The sequence below is a fragment of the Podarcis gaigeae genome (genome assembly GCF_964106915.1).
Source record: "Podarcis gaigeae genome assembly, chromosome: 8".
NCBI lineage: Eukaryota > Metazoa > Chordata > Lepidosauria > Squamata > Lacertidae > Podarcis > Podarcis gaigeae.
Window position 1 is genome coordinate 24,128,690 of NC_139684.1, and position 23,048 is coordinate 24,151,737.

At 44.3% G+C, this 23,048-nt stretch overlaps 1 protein-coding gene across 1 annotated transcript; it reads left to right on the forward strand.

Annotated features, from left to right (window-relative positions):
- Positions 1–1,085: 1,085 nt before the first annotated feature.
- LOC310850485 (uncharacterized protein) lies at positions 1,086–22,978 on the forward strand (the record flags this gene model as incomplete). Its single annotated transcript, XM_083752006.1, has 23 exons — positions 1,086–1,112; positions 1,186–1,267; positions 2,777–2,872; positions 2,965–3,060; positions 3,764–3,868; positions 4,508–4,612; positions 6,929–7,100; positions 7,608–7,714; positions 8,323–8,424; positions 8,914–9,015; positions 10,442–10,625; positions 10,963–11,069; positions 11,713–11,811; positions 12,311–12,412; positions 13,427–13,528; positions 14,977–15,078; positions 15,485–15,659; positions 16,633–16,736; positions 18,700–18,792; positions 19,797–19,925; positions 20,646–20,817; positions 21,917–22,023; positions 22,929–22,978. The coding sequence occupies 23 exons, from the start codon at positions 1,086–1,088 to the stop codon at positions 22,976–22,978; spliced, it is 2,520 nt and encodes an 839-aa protein (XP_083608132.1).
- Positions 22,979–23,048: the final 70 nt, after the last annotated feature.

The following is a 23,048-nucleotide window of genomic DNA, read 5'->3' on the forward strand; positions in this document are numbered from 1 at the left end:
GATGACAGACCTTACTGGGCACTCAATGTCCTTTGTGATATATGCTTGTTGCAAATATAGATACCTAACAGGAGAGGAGGAAAACGATCAATGGGTCAAAAATCCCCATGGAGAAATGTATGCATCTGATATGACTGTGGCTGCACCCCAAGTTTCACTTCTGACATTTCTTATCAGCCCCCAGCCCCCAGGCTCCATTGAAACCGGAGACAACTTTACCTCCAGTCCAGACACCTCACCTTGGACCAGAACAAACCACCATTCTGAAGGGAGGTAAGAATGGAAACAGAGGTGTCTAATCAACTGATTGGGATCTGTTGCCATTTGAATCATCTAGAACAATAATTTCTGAACTCTTTCTTCAGCCCCCACTCCACAGGTTCCATTGAGACCAGAGACGACTTTACCTCCAGTCCAGACACCTCACCCTGGACCAGAAGGAACCACCATTCTGAAGGGAGGTAGGAATGGAAACAGAGGTGTCTAATCAACTGGTTGGGATCTGTTGCCATTTGAGTCATCTAGAACAGTTGTCCCTAATTAGCTAAGTACTGCAGGCCCCCTGTTTTTGAAAAGCCAAGCCATGCACCCCATGCTTTTGAAAATTTTGATATCTCTATAGTAGTTTTTGTTATGTGAATGGTGCCACAGACCACCTGGGTGGGTTATGCAGACCCCCTGGGGTCCACAGATCACCAATTGGAAACCTCTAATCTAGAATATTGTGTGTTCCCCACATCTAAGAGGTGATTAGAATTTCTGGGAAGAGATGCCACCCAACTGCATTTCCTTTGGGTGGTAGACTGCACTGAACACCCACAATGTCCTTTGTGTTATTTGCTTAATTTACAAAAATAAATGTCAAGAATGAATTGAAGCAAGTGGGCATTCCTTCAGGGAGGCACAGAACCCCACAGAGAAATGTCTTCACTGGCTACTTTCAAGTCTGCACCACAAGTTTAATCTCTGAACTCTTTCTTCAGAGCCTACTCCCCAGGTTCCATTAAGACCAGAAACAACATTCCCTCCAGTCCAGACACCACACCTTGGACCAGAACAAACCACCATTCTGAAGGGAGGTAGGAATGGAAACAGAGGTGTCTAATCAACTGGTTGGGATCTGTTTGCCATCTGAGTCATCTAGAACAATAACTCTGAACTCTTTCTTCAGCCCCCACACCACAGGTTCCATTGAGACCAGAGACAACTTTACCTCCAGTCCAGACGCCTCACCCTGGACCAGAACAAACCACCATTCTGAAGGGAGGTAGGTATGATGGAAAAGTTTGTTTTTCTGAGCAGGTTGGGTTACCAAGTGTTTTCTTTTTCTTTTTTCCCTGCCCGCAAACAGTTAATAAATGGCATCTTCTGATTGGCCAGGGTTTCAAGAGAGGGAGTTGAAAAGGAGAGGATTTGGAGAGACAGGCATTAGGTTGGGATACAGGTTTCAGTTTGGGAGATAGGGAGTGAGAAGAAAAAGAGTTGGTTCTGGGTAGAAACATCCACTCTGAGTAATATATCAAAAGCTACAGAAAGGAGTCTCTTGAGTTTAGTGTGAAGGACAGTGTATGGTGTCCCATGAGAGTAATAGGCCAAGAATTAACTGGGAGGCTGAGGCTGAGCCAGGAGAAGTAGAAGCTGGAAAGATACAGTCTACTTAAGTCTCATTCCAGTCAGGAGGGGAAAGATTCTGCTACAAAAAGGGAATACTCCCAAACCAGTTAAGAGGGGTGTGGTGATCCCTTGGGTCTGTTACTTGGAGTACCTTAGCAGTAGGGTTGTCAAAGGGGTGTGTAACTGACAAGAAGTACCACCTTGTTTAAGAACCAAGGTATTAAGCAGCAACAGCTGTGCAACTGAGAAAGAACTGAAGTGAAATAACTGGAAATAAGCTGAACATTTACCCTTTAGTCTAAAAACCTGTAACATCTACCTGAAGCAAAGTAACTGAACATAAGCAACTGAAGTTTAAAGCAAGCTGTGCTTGATCAGAAGTCCATAACAACACTTAGGTTTAGTATAAATATTATTAGGTGAACGGTTTCCTGAAAAAACATTATAACCAGAAGTGTCCTTTGTTTAATAAAATATTTCTTGTTTATTTGACCAAATCCTGCCTGAAACTCCAAATCATAAAGTTTTCCCTCACACAAGTCCCCCACTAGATAATATGGGGTAATCTGTAGAAATTCATGTAACTGGTGTACTGTGAGATGGTTGCATTATATTTACATGAGAGCAAGCACAAGGAGCGGAAATGTGATTGTGCCCTTACAGTAGGAATAGAAAAAGAGATGTCTAATCAACTGGTTGGGATCTGTTGCCATTTGAGTCGTCTAGAACAGTTGTTCCTAATTAGCTAATACTGCAGGCCCTCTATTTTTCAAAAGCCAAGCCATGCACCCCGTGCTTTTGAAAATTTTGATATCTCTGTAGAAGTTTTTGTTATGTGAATGGTGCCACAGACCCTCTGAGTGTCCACAGATCACCAATTGGGAAACACTGATCTAGAGTACTGTGTTTTCCCCACGTCTAAGAGGTGACTAGAATTTCTAGGTAGAGATGCCACCCAACTGCATTTCCTTTGGGTGGTAGACTGCACTGAACACCCACAATGTCCTTTGTGTTATTTGCTTAATTTACAAATATAAATGTCAAGAATGAATTGAATCAAGTGGGCATTCCTTCAAGGAGGCACAAAACCCCACAGAGAAATGTCTTCAGCTGCTACTCTCAAGTCTGCACCACAAGTTTAATCTCTGAACTCTTTCTTCAGAGCCCACTCCCCAGGTTCCATTGAGACCAGAGACAACTTTACCTCCAGTCCAGACGCCTCACCCTGGACCAGAACAAACCACCATTCTGAAGGGAGGTAGGAATGGAAACAGAGATGTCTAATCAACTGTAGGGTTCTTTTTCCCATTTGAGTCATCTAGAACAATAATCTCTGAACTCTTTCTTCAGAGCCCACGCCCCAGGTTCCATTGAGACCAGAGACAACTTTACCTCCAGTCCAGACGCCTCACCCTGGACCAGAACAAACCACTATTCTGAAGGGAGGTAGGAATGGAAACAGAGGTGTCTAATCAACTGGTTGGGATCTGTTGCCATTTGAGTCTTCTAGAACAGTAGTTCATAATTAGCTAAGTGCTGCTGGCCCTCTGTTTTTCAAAAGCCAAGCCATGCACCCTATGCTTTTGAAAATTTGACATACCTATTGTAGTTTTTGTTATGTGAATGGTGCCACAGACGCCCCGGGGTGGGTTATGCAGACCCCCCCCCCAGGGTTCTTAGCTCACCAATTGGGAGCCACTGATCTAGAATATTGTGTGTTCCCCACGTCTAAGAGGTGACTAGAATTTCTGGAAGAGATGCCACCCAAGTGCATTTTCTTTGGGTGGTAGACTGCACTGAACACCCACAATGTCCTTTGTGATATTTGCTTAATTTACAAATATTAATATCAAGAATGAATTGAAGCAAATGCCCATTCCTTCATGGAGGCACAGAACCCCACAGTTCAGCTACCACTCCCAAGTCTGCACCCCAAGTTTAATCTCTGAACTCTTTCTTCAGAGCCCACTCCCCAGGTTCCATTAAGACCAGAAACGACGTTCCCTCCAGCCCAGACACCTCACCTTGGACCAGAAGAAACCACCATTCTGAAGGGAGGTAGGAATGGAAACAGAGATGTCTAATCAACTGTTGGGATCTGTTGGCATTTGAGTCATCTAGAACAATAATCTCTGAACTCTTTCTTCAGAGCCCACTCCCCAGGTTCCATTAAGACCAGAAACGACGTTCCCTCCAGCCCAGACACCTCACCTTGGACCAGAACAAACCACAAGTGCTGAAGGTCAAAAAGGAGGTAAGAAAAAGGGAAAGAGATGGCAAGGCACAGACTTAATTTAGCTCTGTTGATGTGTCATGTAGAATATTGAAGAGTCCTCACTTTTGAGTTGATATAGGAATTTCTGCGTAGAGGTACCTGGTTCCATTTCCTTTGGAAGACAGGGCTTCCTGGACACTCAACATCCTTTCTGATATTTGTTTGATTTGCAAATATAGACACCTGTCACAAGTGGAGGAAAACAGGCTGGCCTTTCATGGGTCAAAAATCCCCATGGAGAAATATATGCATCTGATACTACTAAGGCTGAACCACAAGTTTCACCTATGGCATTTTTCTTCAGCCCCCACTCCCCACGTTCCATTAAGACCAGAAACTACTTTACCTCCAGCCCAGACCCCTCACCTTGGACCAGAACAAACCACCACTCCAGGGGGTCAGAAGGGGGGTAAGAAGAGGAGAAAGAGGTGGCTAATCAGACCCAGTTGGGCTCTGCTGATGTTTGCATGATCTGGATTGAATCTAGATTCAGACCTCACCATCTAGTCCAGCTTCCTGTTTCCACCCTGGCCAACCATATACCCCTGGGAAACCCACATGCCTCACTCCCCCCAAAAAAGATACAACACAAGTTTCACCTCTAATCTTCTTCTTCAGCTCCCACCGCCCAAGCTCAATTGGGACCAGAGACAACTTTTCCTCCAGCTCAGACACCTCAACCTGGACCAGAAGAAACCACCAGTGCTGAGAGTCAAAAGGGAGGTAAGAAAGGATTTAACCTGGGTCCTTCTGCATGCAAAGCAGATGATCTACCACTGAACTACAGCACTTCCCCAACCTTTGAAAGATTGATGAACTAGGAGAGGGGTCGAGATCAATGTTTGTTAGGGGCAGTTTCTCAAAACTCTTTTGGCCCAGCCCCAAGTTTCCAAATAGATACACTTAAATGGTTCAGAATCAGGTCCTTGGACCCCACTGGTGTGTTCACAGGGCATCCTAGGTTGGTACGGTATGGGGGGGGAATCATTATCTACTTTGTATCCATCTCTGTAGAAAATGATGGTCATTTCAATGATGATGATGATGATGATGAGTCAGAGTGTGGAGAGGAAGATTTTGCATCTCTAGCACCAACCCCTGACTCAGAGCAGATTCTTACCCAAAGTCCCCAGAAAGGTAGGGATGAGCAGAGACAGACAAAATAACAATTGGTAAAGGGAGGGACGCCCTTCTAATCCGTTGGTGGGCCACATGCCAGTATTGGGCAGGGCTGAATCCAGTGGTGGATGGGATCAATTTGAGTGTTAATTTGATTTGTATATTGGTTAAAAATAAAACATACTAAATATGGTAAAATAAAAGGAAAATTCCCTAGATGCCTAGATCCAGGTTTGGGGCAAGTACTCTTTGGTGGCATAGTCCCAGCAGAGATTTAAAATCACAAAACATGCAGCCAAGTAAAGTGTGGAAATAGAGGCTGTTTAACTTTTAAAATATCCCTTTCTAAGTTGCTTCCAAAGTTCCCGACTTCCCTTAGAACATAAAGAGACCACGCATTTGGTAAGTTAAAAATAGTTTACTTACCAACTCATCAAAGGTCAGATTCATGTGCTTTTCTATACAGCAGCAAGAAAGACAGGCAGTATGTATAACTTATGTTTCAAAATTGTTCCAAATGTTTTCTAAATTATTTCTTTAGAAAAATAATGGCAGCTTGCTAAAGCCACATAGTTTAAGCTCGGAGGATCTAGCTTAAGCCTGGTAGGGTTCACACAGTGGAAGGAAAGAACCAAGGATAGATAACCTCTCAAGGTTAGGGGGAGTAACCTAGCTAAGTTTGACAGAACAGTCTACTCTATGGTCTTAACTCATTCATGCATTAAGCCTATGAGTCTGGATTTATCCCACACAGAGCTTAGTGTCTGGGAGTCACAACCACCTTCTCTGCCACCCCCTTCTTTCTCTCTGCTACCCCCTTATCTCCCTCTCTCTCTGTCACCCTCTTCTCTCCCTCTCTTTCATCTCTTTCTGTGACCCCCCCTCTCTGTCACCGCTTTCTTTTTCCCTGCCCCCAGTGGGCTACCAGAGAAGAGTCAGATCATTCTTGGCAGAGAGCTGAGCTAATCACTTTCAGAGGGCTTCCCCCCAACTCTCCTACTTACACCACTCCATTCATTTCATATATTTTTCCATTGCATTTTTTCTCACTCACTCCCCTCCCTGGCTTCACTCCAGCTGCATGAAATTAGGATGAGGGCTGCATGTGCCCATGGTTCACGATCTAGCTCAGGATTGTCTACACTGATTGGCAGTGGCTCTCCAGGGTTTTAAGCTGGAGCTCTTTCCATCCCTACCTGGAGTTGCCAGGCATTGAACCTGGAACCTTCTGATTATTGCAAAGTTACAGCCCTTCCTCATAAAGATGTCCACAGAGATGTATGCAGCGTTAATCCTACCCAGAGTAGACCCTTTGAAACCAATGAGCATGGAGGGCTTGGATCCATTAATTTTAATGGGTCTATTTTGAGCAGGACTTAGTTGGGTGCAACCCTTAGATATAGATCTAGTCTACATCAGAATCTCAGCCTCCTGCAGCAACATTTCTCCTTGAACTGCAAGGCACATCTGCAAGCCCATCACAATGTGTGCATGAAAACGTGCTGTGGTTTTACTTAGGGATGATGCTTCTGCATCCTCATTCAAGTCTCTCCCTCGATTTTGGAGTTTTGGATTATGTAGCCTTTGCACAAGGAATTCTCCATATTTTTCTTATTTTCCAAATGTTGAATGGAACCACACTATGTGCACACCTTTTGCATCAGTTTTCAGTCCCTTTTAGTTCAAATGTGGGGAACCTTTGACCCATCAGCCCCAGCAAGCATGACCAATGGCCAGGGATCATGGGAGTTGTAGTTCAGCAGCATCCAGAGGGTCAAAGGTTCCCTACTTTCTGTGTCCCTTTTCTGCCTCCCCTGCTACACGTGCACCAATAAAATAGATGTATCTGTACTTTGTGTTTTAGTTTCAGGAGATTTTTAACTTCGTTGTCTTTTATTTTTGTTGTTGTTAATCCCCCAGTTTGCAATACACGCTGGTTTGACGAAGATGATCCTTCTGGAACTGGGGACTACGAATTCTTCTTTGACATCTTGGACAAGTATCCCAATGACATTTGCTCTGAACCAACAGCTATAGAGGTCCAGACATTGGATGGGACCCCAGCTTCTGAGACTGGGCAGATATTTACTACGTGAGAATTTAGTATTGTGTGAAATGGGTCTTGGAAATTGGTGGGGGATTATTTTTTTATTATTATTATTATTACTACTACTGCTGCTGCTGCTGCTACTACTACTACTGTGTCTTGAGCTTTCATTTTGCATCCAAACTAGGGATATGAAAGAATAATAGAATAGTAGAGTTGGAAGGGATCCCAAGGGTCACCTAGTCAAGGAATCACAGCTAAAGAATCCCCGAGAGATGGCCATCTAACCTCTGTTTCAAAGCTTCCAATGAATGAGAGTCCACTACACCTCTGAATAAGCATGCACAATGTTGCACTGGCAATGTGGTTTAGTTCTTGTCGTAAAAGAAATGCAAAACTCGACTTCAACTTTTACTTTTATTCGAATACCTGTAAATATGGCATGACTAGGCAGTCCCCTTTCATTATTGCAGTTTAAGGCGTTGAAAATGCATTGAAAACCCTATGTGATAGCACAAGACAAGGCCATTGAGACTCTTTTTCTCTGAACAGGAATGATGCTCGCACTGGCTTTTCCTGCATCCATGCCTCCCAGGGAAAAGGCAAGCGCTGTCATGACTACCAGGTGCGATTTAGCTGCCCACTGTCTTTCTGCTCTGGTAAGTTTTTAACTGCTTTGTACTTTGTATTCTGTTGACGGAATTCTTCCTGGTTAGGGTGTAGAACAGATAATAGAATGCAGTCAGACAAACCACAGATTGTAGGTTAAGTAACTCATGGATCATAGAGTTGGAAGAGACTGCAAGAGTCATCTAGTCCAACCCCTGCAATGCAGGATTATTTTTTGCCCAGTAATAATAATAATTTATTATTTAATACCCCTCCGATCTGGCTGGGCTTCCCCAGCCACTCTGGGTGGCTTCCAACAAAATATTAAAATACCATAGTACATCAAACATTAAAAGCTTCCCTAAACAGGCCTGCCTTCAGATGTCTTCTAAAAGTCTGGTAGTTGTTGTTCTCTTTGACATCTGATGGGAGGGCATTCCACAGGGCGGGCACCACTACCAAGAAGCCCCTGTGCCTGGTTCCCTGGACCTCAGTGTCCGGGTAGAACGCTGGGGGTGGGGACACTCCTTCATGAATGAAGGAGGAAGGAGAGGGGAAAAGACAAATGAATGTTTGGCTACTATACAAAAAATGTAGCTCCTTCTTTGGAGAGTCTGCTCCATCACAGTGGCCTGAAACTCAGAATCTTTTCCTATAGGTGGTGAGATCCCAACCACCCCGGGACTAGAACCTGTTACACCTCCTGCCCCAACTCCCACCTTGAAACAAGTTGAAAGCAGTCCAGAAATCCCAGTGAAAGGTACGTATAGCTATTCCAATAAATACTTGGGCTATATAACCAAAGCGTCAGAGATCCTATCCACGTGTGGGAGAAAAAGCCCTTCTCTGGATGCCATTCTTGGGAGAAGAACCAAAAGGTGAAAAATTCCATACACTTTGGTAACATGAAGTGGAACTACAGGAACTGAAAGCTACACAAACTTGCTCAAATTCCGGAATTAATTTTAGGAATCCTTCTACGTCATTTGTCTGGAATCCTGGGGGAATGGAAAGCAGGAAAGCAAGTTAGCTAAAGAGCCAGTAAAGAAATAGTAGAAATAACCCCATCTCCTAGCAGATTATATACATGTTATACAGTATACAGTCCTAAGGAAGATAGCATCTAGAGGTGGAGCTCAAAGAACAATTGCCTAAGGGATAAGCAGAGGGCCATAGCATTTCCTGGGAGGGATGACTGCATCGCATTGGTCCTCATCTTTTAGCCTCAAATTGGAATCTTCCTCCATAGGTGGTGAAATCCCATCCACACCAGGTCCAGAGCCAGTAACATCTCCTGCCCCAACTCCAACCTTGGAAGAAATTAAAGGCAGTCCAAAAATCCCAGTAAAAGGTAGGCATGCAACACTACAGCTATCTTGAGAGATACTGGGGATACATACAGAAGTGTCAAAGGTCCTATCCACCTTCTCTGAACGCTATTCTTGGGAGAAGACCCCAAAAGTGGATAATTTCACACACTTTGGTAACATGAAGTAGAACTACAGGAACTGAAAGCTACATGAACTTGCTCAAATTCCAGAATTTATTTTAGGAATCCTTCTACATCATTTGTCTGGAATCCCGGGAGAATGGAAAGGAGGACAAAATTAGCTAAACAGCCAATAAAGAAATAGTAGAAATAATCCCATCTCCTAGCAGTGGCAGACTTTGGGCTTTCAAATTTCAGCAGCACTCTATGCAACACCCCAAAACATTTTTTTTTTTTGGGGGGGGAGCTCAACTCTCAGCTTCTGTTCTAAGTCATTGTTGTGGGACTCCCTGTACCACCTTCTTGGATCAGTGCTCAGTGTGGGTGAACCGGTTGTTCTCCCCTAAATCTGCCTTTGCTCCTAGATCTAGTCCAAATAAATAAATAAATAAATAAATAATCATCTATGTTGTCCCAGATGATTGCTTTAACTGACAGATCACAACCATGCCTTCCTCCACATTCTGCCTTCTAGTAGACTTCTCCTTGCTCTAAGTAATAGTGGTCAGCAGTGCTCACCTGACCTGTCATCACTGGCGTTGCTGCAGCTTACTAGGAGTGACTGGCGGCAGAGAGGTTGGCATGGTGAAAATGCACCAGCAGGAACACTGGATTGGTTCCAGCAGTGCATTCTACCACAACAACCACGCTTCTGCCTTGCCACTGCTCAGAAGTCAAAGCACTGCGGCCCCACCAAGTGCTACTGGCTCTTACCTTAACATGTCAGCCTCCAAGTAAGTACCCTCTCCCTCCCACCTACCCACACACCACAACACAGCTCACCGCAGCAGGGGGGAAAACAAGGTATGTCGTCAACACAGAGCATGTTTCAAGAAATGCTCCATCTGGGACATGTGCAAGAATCAAAAGTGGTGTCCACAGGCAGGAGAACAAGTAGAACTGTTCTCTGTGCAGTCTTTGGAGAAAGACCTAGAATTGGGATGGGAAACTTGTGGACCTTCCAGATTTTGCTGGACTCCCAGCATCCCAGACAGTTGAACATGCTGGCTGAGGAGTATAGGAACTGGAGTCCAACAACATATAGGGGTCATAAAGTCCTACAGCCTGACCTAGAAGATAGAAAAAAGCAGAAATTATAGATGTGTGTATAGATGTAAATATCATACAAGAGATTCCAATTAATTTGAAAAATAACCATAGCACTGAATTCCTAATTCAGAGGCCTTTGATTTGACTTTCCTTGGACACTGGCAAGGCACCAAGGCTTCTCTTCTTCAGTTGCTTCATAAGTATTCTAAGAAACCTCCTATCTCTTCTCTTTTGGTAGAGTCTCCTTCCACTTGCAAGACCCGCTGGTTTAACGAAGACAATCCTTTGGGTGATGGGGACCAGGAATTCCTTTTTAACCTCATTCAGAAGCACCCTCAGGAGATATGCAGAATGCCACTGGCGATCGAGGTCCAGACTGTGGATGGGATCCCAGCTTTGAAGGCTGGGCAACCGATTGCTGTGTGAGATGTTAAACCTTTCTTGTACGCAATGCAATTTTTAATTGCTTAGCTGCAAAGCTGCAAAAACATAGGAAGCTTCCTTACCCTGAGTCAAACCAATTGCCCATCTTGCTCAGTATTGTAAATACTGACTGGCAGCAGCTCTCTAGGATCGCTGGCAGGGATCTCTCCAATTTCTCCCTGGAGATGCTGGTGACTGAGCCTGGTACCTTCAGCTTGCAAGGCAGATGCTCTACCACTGAGTTACATCCCTGCACCTAAGACTTTGCTCTGTCTCAATACCTCCTAACATTCTGTGCACTGCAACTGCAACCTATCTGCTTCTTTCTCTGAGCAGGCATGATGTCATCACTGGCTTTTCCTGCATCAATGCTGAACAAGCAAAAGGACAACTCTGCTATGACTACCGGGTGCGGTTCACCTGTTCAGCACCCTTTTGCTCCAGTAAGTTTCTAAGCGTGCTCTTCTAATAATTATGCAGTGATAATTTGCTTTAGTTTGCAGGAATGAACGCTCTCACCTTTAGCTTATAGTGTTTCCCGTACAGGTAAAGAGAAGAGAAAAAATAATGCAGCCACCATCTTCTGTCAGTCTGGTGCAGCTTGGGGTGGTGTAATAATCCTACATTTCACATAAATAGCCATATTTCAAATTAGAAAATGCAAATATCCCCACCACCAAGAAATGGCACAGATGGACAGCATTCTCTAGACCAGTGTTTCCCAACCTTGGGCCTCCAGCTGTTTTTGGACTACAACTCCCATCATCCTTAGCTAGCAAGACCAGTTGTCAGGGATGATGGGAATTGTAGTCTGAAAACAGCTGGAAGCCCAAGGTTGGGAAACACTGCTCTAGACTACAAGCGCATCACATTCTGAAAGCAGGTAGCTCAAACAGGTGAACTAAGACACAGATCACGTACACGTTGTGCCGTATACAGTCCTAAGGAAGGTAGCATCTGGAGATGGAAAGCAAGGAACAGTTGCCTAAGGAAGAAGCAGAGGGACATAGCATTTCCTGGGAGGGATGACTCCATCACATTGGTCCTCATCCTTTAGCCTCAAATTGCAATCTGCTTTCTCCACAGGTGAGATCCCTCCCACCCCGGGACCAGAGCCTGTTACACCTCCTGCCCCAACTCCCACCTTGAAACAAGTTGAAAGCAGTCCAGAAATCCCAGTGAAAGGTACGTATGCCACCCTATAGCTATTCCAAGAAATACTTGGGCTATATAACCAAAGTGTCAGGGATCCTATCCACGTGTGGGAGAAAAAGCCCTTCTCTGGATGCCATTCTTGGGAGAAGAACCAAAAGGTGAAAAAATCCATACACTTTGGTAACATGAAGTGGAACTACAGGAACTGAAAGCTACACAAACTTGCTCAAATTCCGGAATTAATTTTAGGAATCCTTCTACGTCATTTGTCTGGAATCCTGGGGGAATGGAAAGCAGGAAAGCAAGTTAGCTAAAGAGCCAGTAAAGAAATAGTAGAAATAACCCCATCTCCTAGCAGATTATATACATGTTATACAGTATACAGTCCTAAGGAAGATAGCATCTAGAGGTGGAGCTCAAAGAACAATTGCCTAAGGGATAAGCAGAGGGCCATAGCATTTCCTGGGAGGGACGACTGCATCGCATTGGTCCTCATCTTTTAGCCTCAAATTGGAATCTTCCTCCATAGGTGGTGAAATCCCATCCACACCAGGTCCAGAGCCAGTAACATCTCCTGCCCCAACTCCAACCTTGGAAGAAATTAAAGGCAGTCCAAAAATCCCAGTAAAAGGTAGGCATGCAACACTACAGCTATCTTGAGAGATACTGGGGATACATACAGAAGTGTCAAAGGTCTTTTCCATGTGCTAGAGAGAAAAGTGGTCTTGGGTGCCATTCTTAGGAGAAGACCTAGCAGGTTTGGTAACATGAAGTGGAAAGCAAATGTGAAGGGACTGTAAACTAAAGCAAACTGAACATGCCCCCCGGACTAATCTTAGAATTTTTCCTAGTTAATCCCACCAGAATACACGGGGAGTGGCAGGCAGGGCAAAGTTAACAAAAGATACAATAGAGGGTTGATAGAAATTATCTCGTTCCCCAACATCAAGCCCTGTAGCCCAATACTCTCCAGTCTACAATCACAGTCAGAAAGCCAGAACACAGGGAGTTGAAAAACCAACTGCTGGTTAAGTCCCACATTGTATGCACTATATGTTTGGGTTGTATACTGGATTCGTCCAAATCCCAAACTGAATCAGGTCAATTCTGGGGGTCTGGGCTTGGGTTCAACCAAGTCAAGTCACAACAGCACTGGATAGCCCTGGGTTAGGCCATCTGGGAGAAAGGGCATTGAACAGGAAAACTACAGGGGGTCTCTCTGACCAGAACATTTGCCAGTGAGCAAAGGATTCAATACTTTGAGTTGAGCAAAGGATTCAGTCATGTGGGCTGGTGCAGTCCTGTAGGGAAGGTTGAGATTTTTTGGCAGGGGAGATGCAAATTCTCCTTCCTTTTTCCCTCTCCTTCCCTTATGTTTAATTAGGGTTCTGAAAACCCTAATTAAACATTGACCCCACCCCAAATTGATTTAGTTCTGGATCTGGGGCAGGTGGTCTCCAGACTGGGTCAGGGGAGAGGCACATATCCCCTCTATATATGATCCTTGAGAAGGGGTGAAAAGGAAGAACAAAGAAAGGGATGGTGAAGGTCAAATAAATAATGGAATGTATCTTTTCCTTTAAGGCCTCCCACAGTCACACTGGTCCCCTTCCTTCAGCCTCAAACTCATAATCTTTTTCCATAGGTGGTGAGATCCAGTCCACACCAGCACCAGAGCCCGTTACACCTCCTGCTCCAACTCCCACCTTGGAGCAAGTGCAAAGCAGTGCAAATATCCCGGCAAAAGGTACGTAAGCAACACCAGTGCTGTTTCAAGAGATGGACTGTTTGGAATAAATAAGAGTAACCTATAGTATTCCCTGGTAGAGAGCAGATTGCTTTTAGGATATTCTATACATCCCCAACCCTTTTGCCTAGAAGGAAACAGGAAACAACAGAGAAAGCAGAAAGAGCTTAAAACTAAATACAGTGGTACCTCGGGTTATGCCTCAGATTACAAACGCCTCAGATTACAAACGCTTCAGGTTACAAACTCCGATAACCTGGAAGAGTTACCTCGAGTTGAGAACTTTGCCCCAGGATGAGAACGGAAATCGTGTACCAGCGGCGCAGCAGTAGCAAGAGGCCCCATTAGCGAAAGCACACCTCTAGTTAAGAACAGTTTCAGGTTAAGAACAGACCTCCGGAATGAATTAAGTTCGTAACTAGAGGTACCACTGTATAGGAAACTTACCAGGAGAGAGGAAATTAAGTAGGAAACTTATCGGAGGCGATTTTATTTATTCAAAGTAGGAAAAATCATAGAAGCATTTTATTTTTTTTTAATGACTTGCCCTCAAAGAAATACTGGTCCATTTATCTAAATAAGAGTGGGGTTGAACAGTTAGCAAAGGGACCTTTTCATTTGGACTCCCTTGAGCACAGTTGGTCAAAGCACACCATAACTGCTTCTGTATAAAAGAAAGCACTGTGCTCTGCACATTCACTATAATAGGTAACCAAAGTGGATAAAATTAGCAAACACAGGAGCCCCTCCAGAGGAGATTAAGCCTGCCAAACTGCAGGTGTATAGGGTTAGTTGCTTTATATGGGGGAAGTAAAAGGCATTATCCCCCCCCCCATAATTTATTGGGGAAGAGATTTGTCTCTTGCTCTTTTTTACCTCAAAATAATTAAGAGCTGGCTAAGCGGCATGTATTCCTGCATATACAGTGGTACCTCAGGTTACATATGCTTCAGGTTACATACGCTTCAGGTTACATACGCTTCAGGTTACAGACTCTGCTAACTCAGAAATAGTGCTTCCGGTTAAGAACTTTGCTTCAGGATGAGAACAAAAATCGTGCTCTGGTGGCGCGGCGGCAGCAGGAGGCCCCATTAGCTAAAGTGGTGCTTCAGGTTAAACACAGTTTCAGGTTCAGTACGGACCTCCAGAACGAATTAAGTACTTAACCCGAGGTACCACTGTATTTATATATTGCAGCCTCACACCAACCTTTCCATTTGGGGGCTAAGTTCAAACCCCACTCAGACCAGGGTTTAAATTCCCACTTAGCCATGGAGGTTTATGCTACCTCAGAGGGTTGTCGTGTGGATTAAAAAAGATAAGTGAGGAACCATGTATCATGCCACCTTGTGCTCCTTGGGGGATAAGTATGATAGAAATGAAATAATGAAGTAACTAGCATTCATGCAAGAACATTTTCACTCCAGCCATCAACCTCTTTTCTACAGGAGACCAGAATCAACCTGGGGCAGGATTAGAGCCTGTTACCCTTCTAGCCCCAACTGCTGTCTCTCCAGAAGTGAAAACTGGGTCCCAAGTTCAAGAGCAAGGTGTGTGTGTGTGTGTGTGTGCGTGCGCATGAGCAATATGCCTTCAGTTGTGTTGCCTGCTCCAAGTTGGCAGAAGCATGGTTGCTTAAAACCAACTTAATTAAAACTTGTGCGGTTATTCTTTTTATAGGATTGTCTCCAAAGTTAGAGATCTATTGAAAATAATGAACATGACTAAGTTAGGTCCATTAATTTCAATAGGTCTACTCTGAGTAAAACTCAGTTGACTACCGTATCTTGAAGGGCAGCCATGGGCTGGTTGGCTGAAACACTGTGCAGGAGCAATCCACTCTGCAGCATGCTGTTGTAGCTCCATCTTGTCTCCACTTGGGGGCAAACAGAGAACGCCTTCCCATTGTTATCACTGTTTATTAAGCTACAACTCACATTTCTTTTTCTCCTTCAGCTTGCAAGACCAAATGGTTTGACCGGGATAATCCTTCTGGGACTGGGGACTACGAACTCCTTTCTGATATCATGGATGAAAATGAGATTGACACAATCTGTCTTGATCCAATTGCAATTGAGGTCCAGACAGTGGATGGGATCCCAGCTTCCGAGACTGGGCAACAGTTTGCTGTGTAAGATTCCATGGGATGAGTTTGGAGATGATTGGCAGAAGTTGTCTGAGCTGGCTCTTAAGTGAGCCTAGTTGGCTGTCTATAAACAATTTTCTTTGGCAGCCAAGACTCCTCCACGATGTATCTGTACACTGCTTCTTTATCAGCTATGAAGGTCTCCCCAGATATCTCATAGACACAGGTTTACCATCTCTAGAGAGAAGGTGGCCTTGAATGGGAATGATAAAGGCGTTTGCCTTTATGAGAACTTTGGCGATCTGTGAGTGGGTTGAGTGAAATCATAGAATTGTAGGGTTGGAAGTAGCCTCCAACCACCAGTAGTTCAACTCGCTGCAATGTAGGAATCATAGATAAATAATTCCTGACAGAGGGCCACCCAACCTCCAATGAAGTAGAGTCTACCCCATTCCAAGAGCCAAGCAGCTCATACCAAAAGAAAGTCCTTCCTAATGTCTACTCAGAATCTGCTTTCTGGTAAATTGAAATAAGCATTGTGGACCTAATTCTAAGATTTGTTCTGTCCTCTGGAATAGGCACATGGGGTGTTTGCAGCTGAGGCTGTCATGGAACTGAAGCTATCATCCCATGTTGGAAGCATCATTCTATGGCAGGCATAGGCAAACATGGCCCTCCAGATTTTTTGGGACTACAACTCCCATTATCCCTAGCTAACAGGACCAGTGGTCAGGGATGGTGGGAGTTGTAGTCCCAAAACATCTGGAGGGCCACGTTTGCCTATGCCTATTCTATAGCTGGTCAGTTGGCTGCTTGCAGCCCTGGAAGGACAGCTTCAGTTGCATGACAGCTTCAGGGTCTGACTTCCCCATAAGCCATGACAGCTTCCTTCACTCCTGTTTGTGGGTTTGGCTTTCCCTGCCTCCCTGGCCATGTTGGGATGTCACCTCAAATGACTGCCAGAGCTCTATCTCCTTCAGCTGTTCCATGTCTGCTTTGCCTCCTGTGATCCAAACAGGAATGATTCTACCCGCGGATTTGCCTGCGTCAATGCCCACCAGGGAAAAGGCGTCATGTGCCTTGATTATCAGGTGCGGTTCACCTGTCCTGATTCCTTCTGTGGTGAGTAACAAAGACCCCGCCCAGCTCAATCATACAAGAAAGCAGAGCTGATTGAAAAGGCTTTGCATTAAGGATAAGGTGGCGGGGTGTCTTGCTTTGCAGGGAGCAGTCCTCTATTTGAATAAAAAAAGGCATAGAATTGTATAGTGGGAAGGGTCCACCCTTCACCTAGGTTGGATCGAGACACATCAAAGAAGCGATCCAGTTAAATGCGTTGTCAACTTCATACAGTGAAGTTCCATTGGCAAAAAATGGGACTCCACAGCGCCATTTGATGTCATAGTGTTTTAACACATATCAAGCTATGCATATAAAATCGCTGAGTCCCTAGTCCAGTGATGGCAAAGTTTTTAGAGACCGAGTGTCCAAACTGCAACCCAAAACCCACTTATTTATCGCAAAGTGCCAACGTGGCAATTTAACCTATATATCTCTTTTTTTTCTGTGTGTTTCACGTTTCTTCTTTATGACTGCTGTTGTAATAAATAATCCTTCAGAAAAGTTACGGCATTACATTCTTCATTAAATTATCTTTCCATCGACATATAGCTTTATGGTGTAACTCAGTACTTTTTTTTCTCAAAAAAATGTATAGGGTTACTCTCATTTTGACTCAAGAAAATCACCACTGGGGGAAAATAAATACAGTTCAAATTGGGGGAAATAAATACAGTGAATTTCTTCTCCTGTTAGATTCACAAAATGTTTAGGGGTATGCGTCCCCCTGCATCCCCAAAGAAAAAAACACTAGTATTACTCCAAAACAAAGTGGTGTTATGAGCCTTCAAACCTTGGAAATATTTTGGCCACTAGTGTACTGGAGGGCTGTATTAAGAGCCACCCTCTCCCTGTTTTTAATATGAGATAATAATGATTGTCTGCGTGCGCACAAACAAATAAATATAAATAAATAAATAAACCCAGCCAGATGGGCGGGGTATAAATAGTATATTATTATTATTATTATTATTATTATTATTATTATTATTATTATTATTTGCTGCCATTTCTTTGGCTACCATTTGATCACAGCCTCCACGGAATGAATTTCTCTGTTGGCTTCCATGGGAAAGTGCAGTGAACTTGTAAACCCAGCAGCCCCTTCTTTGCTTGCCGCCTTTATATGCTTACTGGCCTGGGAGTTAAGCCCTGCTGCACTCAAGGCGGCTTACTCCCGAGTAGGAAAAACAGACTGGCGGGAGGCCCTGGCGCATCAGAAGTCAATGCCTGCTCAGCCCCTCGCTCGCTAGCCAGGTCCTGGTGCCACAGGCTTTGGATGGCACAAGCACTCCTCTCCTCCTTCTCCCTCACCCCAGGCACAGAAGCTACAGCCCTGCTGGGGCAATGGTGTGCGTGCCCACAGAGAGGGCTCTGTGTCCTGTCTGGCCCGCGTGTCATAGCTTTGCCACCACTGCCCTAGTCCAACCCCCTACAATGCAGAAATCACAGCCAAAGACTCTCTGGCAGATGGCCACCCCAATTGTGCTTTAAGAACTTCCAATGAAGCAGAGTCCGCCACCTTCCAAGGTGGTCCATTCCACTGTCGAACAGCTATTACTGTCAGAAAGTTCTTCCTAGGTAAAGGTGAAGTGACCCCTGACCATTAGGTCCTGTCGTGACTGACTCTGGGGTTGCAGCGCTCATCTCGCTTTATTGGCCGAGGGAGCCGGCGTACAGCTTCCAGGTCATGTGGCCAGCATGACTAAGCCGCTTCTGGTGAACCAGAGCAGTGCACAGAAATGCCATTTACCTTCCTGCCAGAGTGATACCTATTTATCTACTTGCACTTTGATGTGCTTTTGAACTGCTAGGTTGGCAGGAGCAGGGACAGAGCAACGGGAGCTCACCCCGTTGTGGGGATTCGAACCGCCAACCTTCTGATCGGCAAGTCCCAGGCTCTGTGGTTTAACCCACAGTGCCACCTGCATCCCTAATGTCACCTAAATTACATATATGTTTCCAGCAGGAAAAGGCCAGCCTGGGGTGGAATCCACATCTGCTGTGACTGCTGCACCTGTACCAGCAACAGAGGAGACGAACCAGTTCCCCACTCAAGGTAAGGAATGGAGGTGTGCGCAGCTGAAGAACTAGAAAACGTGGAAACATTAAGCCACACAGCTCCTCATATACACAAATATTATCACATTTTTTTGTTGCGTTTATATTCCACGGAGCTGTGACCTTCATTGGGGGAGAAAATTTTCAGGCAAGGAAATGCTTTCAAGACACCACTCTGCACTTCCTGTCCTGCAGAGTTGAGGAAAGGCAATGGCGGAGCACATGGGAAACATACAATCATAGAACTTCAGAGTGGGAAGAGACCCAATGGTCATCTAGTCCAAACCCCCTGCAATGCAGGCATAATCCAGCTTCAATCCCAGCATTTCTACGGATTGTTCCAATTCAGCAGTAATTGGGGGGTCTTCTCAGGGAAAGCGACAGAGCGAAAGGAAAACCTCTGGGACTCTGTGCCTTGAAATCGCAGAACGAAGAGAAGAGATTATGGGACAAAGGGAAGTGTAGATGAGCCCTTGGTGTGGAAGTGTTACTGAAGGAAAAGGCTTCAGCATCTATCCTGATTTTCCCATTTCTTTCCTTTTTTAAAAAAATGTTTTTATTAACAATTTCAACATAACAGATTATCAAAGCATATCATATTCATTACTTCCCCCCTTTTTCCCACCCCCTTCAAACCCTCCCTCCCACCCCAGAGCTCCTCTCTCTGATTTCTCAGCACATATTATTCTCTGCATGTTATGAAATTATACATATTCTTACCTTATCTATCAACCCTGTTAGCAACCAATAGATTTGTGTATGTTTATTCAAAACCTGCCAAGGAGTCCAGTTCATTTTGTTGTCTTTTTAGATAATTTGTAAAAAGCTCCCATTCTTCCTTAAAGTCACAGTTGTCCTTGTCCCGCAATTTGTATGTCAATTTAGCCAGCTCTGCGTAATTCATCCATTTTTCTTGCCACTGTTCTTTCGTTGGGAGATTTTCCCATTTCTTTCCAAGATCTCCCTTCTCAGAAGTAATGGCGCCAATCACTTTCCCAACAGGCCAGGATCAGTCTGGGCTGACGCCTGCAGCTAGCACACCTGTTGACTCTCTACCTGTGCAGACAACGACAGTTAATACCCCCATCGACACTGTGCCAGTCCAAACAACTCCCCAAAGCCCTGCACCAGGTAAAGAGCAAAATCCAAGTGAAAAATTCTAACCATGAATTGTACATTTCATTATCATTATTATTAACTGGACGCAAAGCTATTGTGTCTGGATCTCAGGGGACTGCAACACTCTTCATGTTGCATCTCTTTAATTTTGCGTGAATTAGGCTGTTTTCTGTTCGTTTGCCCACCATGCTGACTTGCAACTATGCTGACACGTAGGCCTGTGTTTCTCAGAAGTTCAGTTCATTTGGACCTCTGTGGGTGGCGCTGTGGGTTAAACCACAGAACCTAGGACTTGCCGATCAGAAGGTCGGCGGTTTGAATCCCCACAACAGGGTGAGCTCCCGTTGCTCGGTCCCTGCTCCTGCCAACCTAGCAGTTCTAAAGTACGTCAAAGTGCAAGTAGATAAATAGGTATCGCTCTGGCGGGAAGGTAAACGGCATTTCCGTGCGCTGCTCTGGTTTGCCAGAAGTGGCTTAGTCATGCTGGCCACATGACCTGAAAGCTGTATGCCGGCTCCCTCGGCCAATAAAGCAAGATGAGCGCCGCAACCCCAGAGTCGGTCACGACTGGACCTAATGGTCAGGGGTCCTTTTACCTTTACCTTTACATGCTCTGAAAACATAGATGTCCATGGGTTTACTTTTATTGCAACCATAAGCAGAGAAGAATATGGGGCTGGAAGGTTTGCAACAATTTCTAATATTCTACTCTCTTGGTTTCTTCTCCCTTAGTTTGCAAGACAAAATGGTTAAACCGGGACAATCCCAGTGCAACTGGGGACTATGAGCTAATATACTACCTCAAAAAGGACTATCCAAAAGCCATTTGCAACAAGCCAATTGCTATCGAGGTCCAAACTGTGGATGGAATCCCAGCTTCTCAGACAGGACAGATATTTTCCAGGTGAGAATTCCTCTCTGACTTGGGAAGACGGAGATGGTGGCTATAGGTTGCATCCAGTGTTAATTCCAATCTGTTGAATTAATGAGCATGACTAAAATAGGTCCATTAATTTCATCAGCTCCTCTCTAAGTAGAACTTAATTGGATAGAACTGTATAATTTTGTTTTGTTTTGCATTTAAGACCAGGGTGGAATCTACACACATTTTTTAAAAAAATGCTGCAAAAATGCTTTTTTAAAAGAATCTAGTGTTGCATTTGTATATTGCACTTTACAACACATTTAAAACGTTTTATTTGCAGCTGTACAGCTGAGTCCCAGGACTGGGATGATGAATCGGGTGGCTTAACTCTGAGAGGCACAATGCTATTTCAGAGTTAGAGTATGGTTGTCCCTGAAATGATCCTCATGGGAATTTGAACGGTGTACTCATGCCATCAGTTTCAATGTATGGCTATTTTGGCAATCTGCCTTATTTCACCTACAAATGATTTTTTAAAAAATGGAAGGAAATTTGAGAAAGTCACCCTAAACAAATAACAGCAGCAATTAGAAAAAACAGAATCAAAGAATTGTGGCATTGGAAGGGACAACTAGTTCAACCCCTGCAATACAGGAATTGAAACTAAAGAATCCCTGACAGATGGCCATCCAACCTCTGTTTAAAAACTTCCAAGGAGAGTCCACTACCTTCCAATGGAGTCCATTTCACTGTTAAACAGCTCTTGCCATCAGAAAGTTTGTCAGCCCTTGTAAAGGCACAATAAGTTGACAGGCAGTTCCTACAAACCCCACTTTGCCACGACTTTTCCTGTCCTGCATCTGCTACCATCTATGGCATCAGGTGTGTGGCAGGTGACTATAGCTTAGCAAAAACAGCCTTGTGGGCCAAACAGGGAGGGTTGCCAGGTCTAGTTGGGCCTGTTGGCTGAAGGTTCCCAACTTCTGATGTAAGTAGGAAAACAATCTGTGCAGTCCACTGGAGATCAACCAGCTTTTGCCACCTATACTGGAAATCAGGAACTGGCCACTCTCTCAAATTTGGCTACTATTTTTCCACCATACTTGTCTCCCATACTCTGCCTTGTGTCATTGAACAGGAATGATGCAGTCAATGGGTTCGCTTGCATAAATGCCCAGCAAGGAAAAAGGGGTGCCTGCCACGACTATAAGGTCCGGTTCACCTGCCCAGAATCTTTCTGTTCAGGTGAGTGTCAATATCACATCCAGTTCTTATATGGAGCAGCCAGGGGAAATGGGTCGTGCAAAGGATTCCCTTCTTTCAAGTTAACAGTGAACTACCCAGTATCACATGTCATGTGCCCAGTAGTCATCATGCCAACTCTCTTTCCTCTGACTTGGCTGGATGTGTCTGAAATGCTTGTCATCTGAATTTCTCCCCAGATTGGGGAGTTTTTGAACTCTTAGTCTTATTTCTGCAGGGGGAGCCAATGTCTTGAGAACCCGCCATTGTTCTGTTTAGTTTTTAATTTCCAAATTTCACACACACCGTTGGCTGCTGGGGAAAGGGGAGCAATGTGATTCAGTTTGCATTTAAAGGCTAAGCCACACTTTCTGAAACAATACGCAAACTGAAACACAGCCATCCTTTGGCATTTGCACTTCTCTGAATTGTGCTTTTTGGTTCTCCAGTCAAGTAATGTGTGCAAAAATGCACCCACAAATGAAAAATATGCATAAAAATGGATATCATTGCAAAAATTATATACAAAAAATGTATGGGAGGAAGTGCTTTGCAAAAACGCATTAGGAAAAAATTGTACTAAAATGTTGGTGAATTTTCATGAGGATTTTTTATTATTATTGCTATCTGATGAGGAAATGCAGAGATCTGAATTTAAGGCTGGGAAAATGAGGAAATGAGAGAAACTGAAATTTGCAGATTCATCTATCTCTGTTTGCTGCATCTTCCCATTCTTTCAGGTCTCTCTTCCAACACTACTGACATACATAGATTAAACATTGCCAAAGGGTCCAATTGTATGTATGATTGCAAAAGGATTCATGTGTGGTGTTTTACCAATGCTTTGTGCCTGTGTGTATGCTGAGAAAAACGGCAAAAAAGCAAAGTTGATCTAATTGTGCATACAGTTGGTGTCGTCCTCATTCTTTGCTTTATCAAGGTGCTGATGTACCAGTAAAACACTGCACAAAATTAATCCTGAAGCAATTGTACATACAACCACAGCAGAGTTCCTTTGCTTCAGTGTT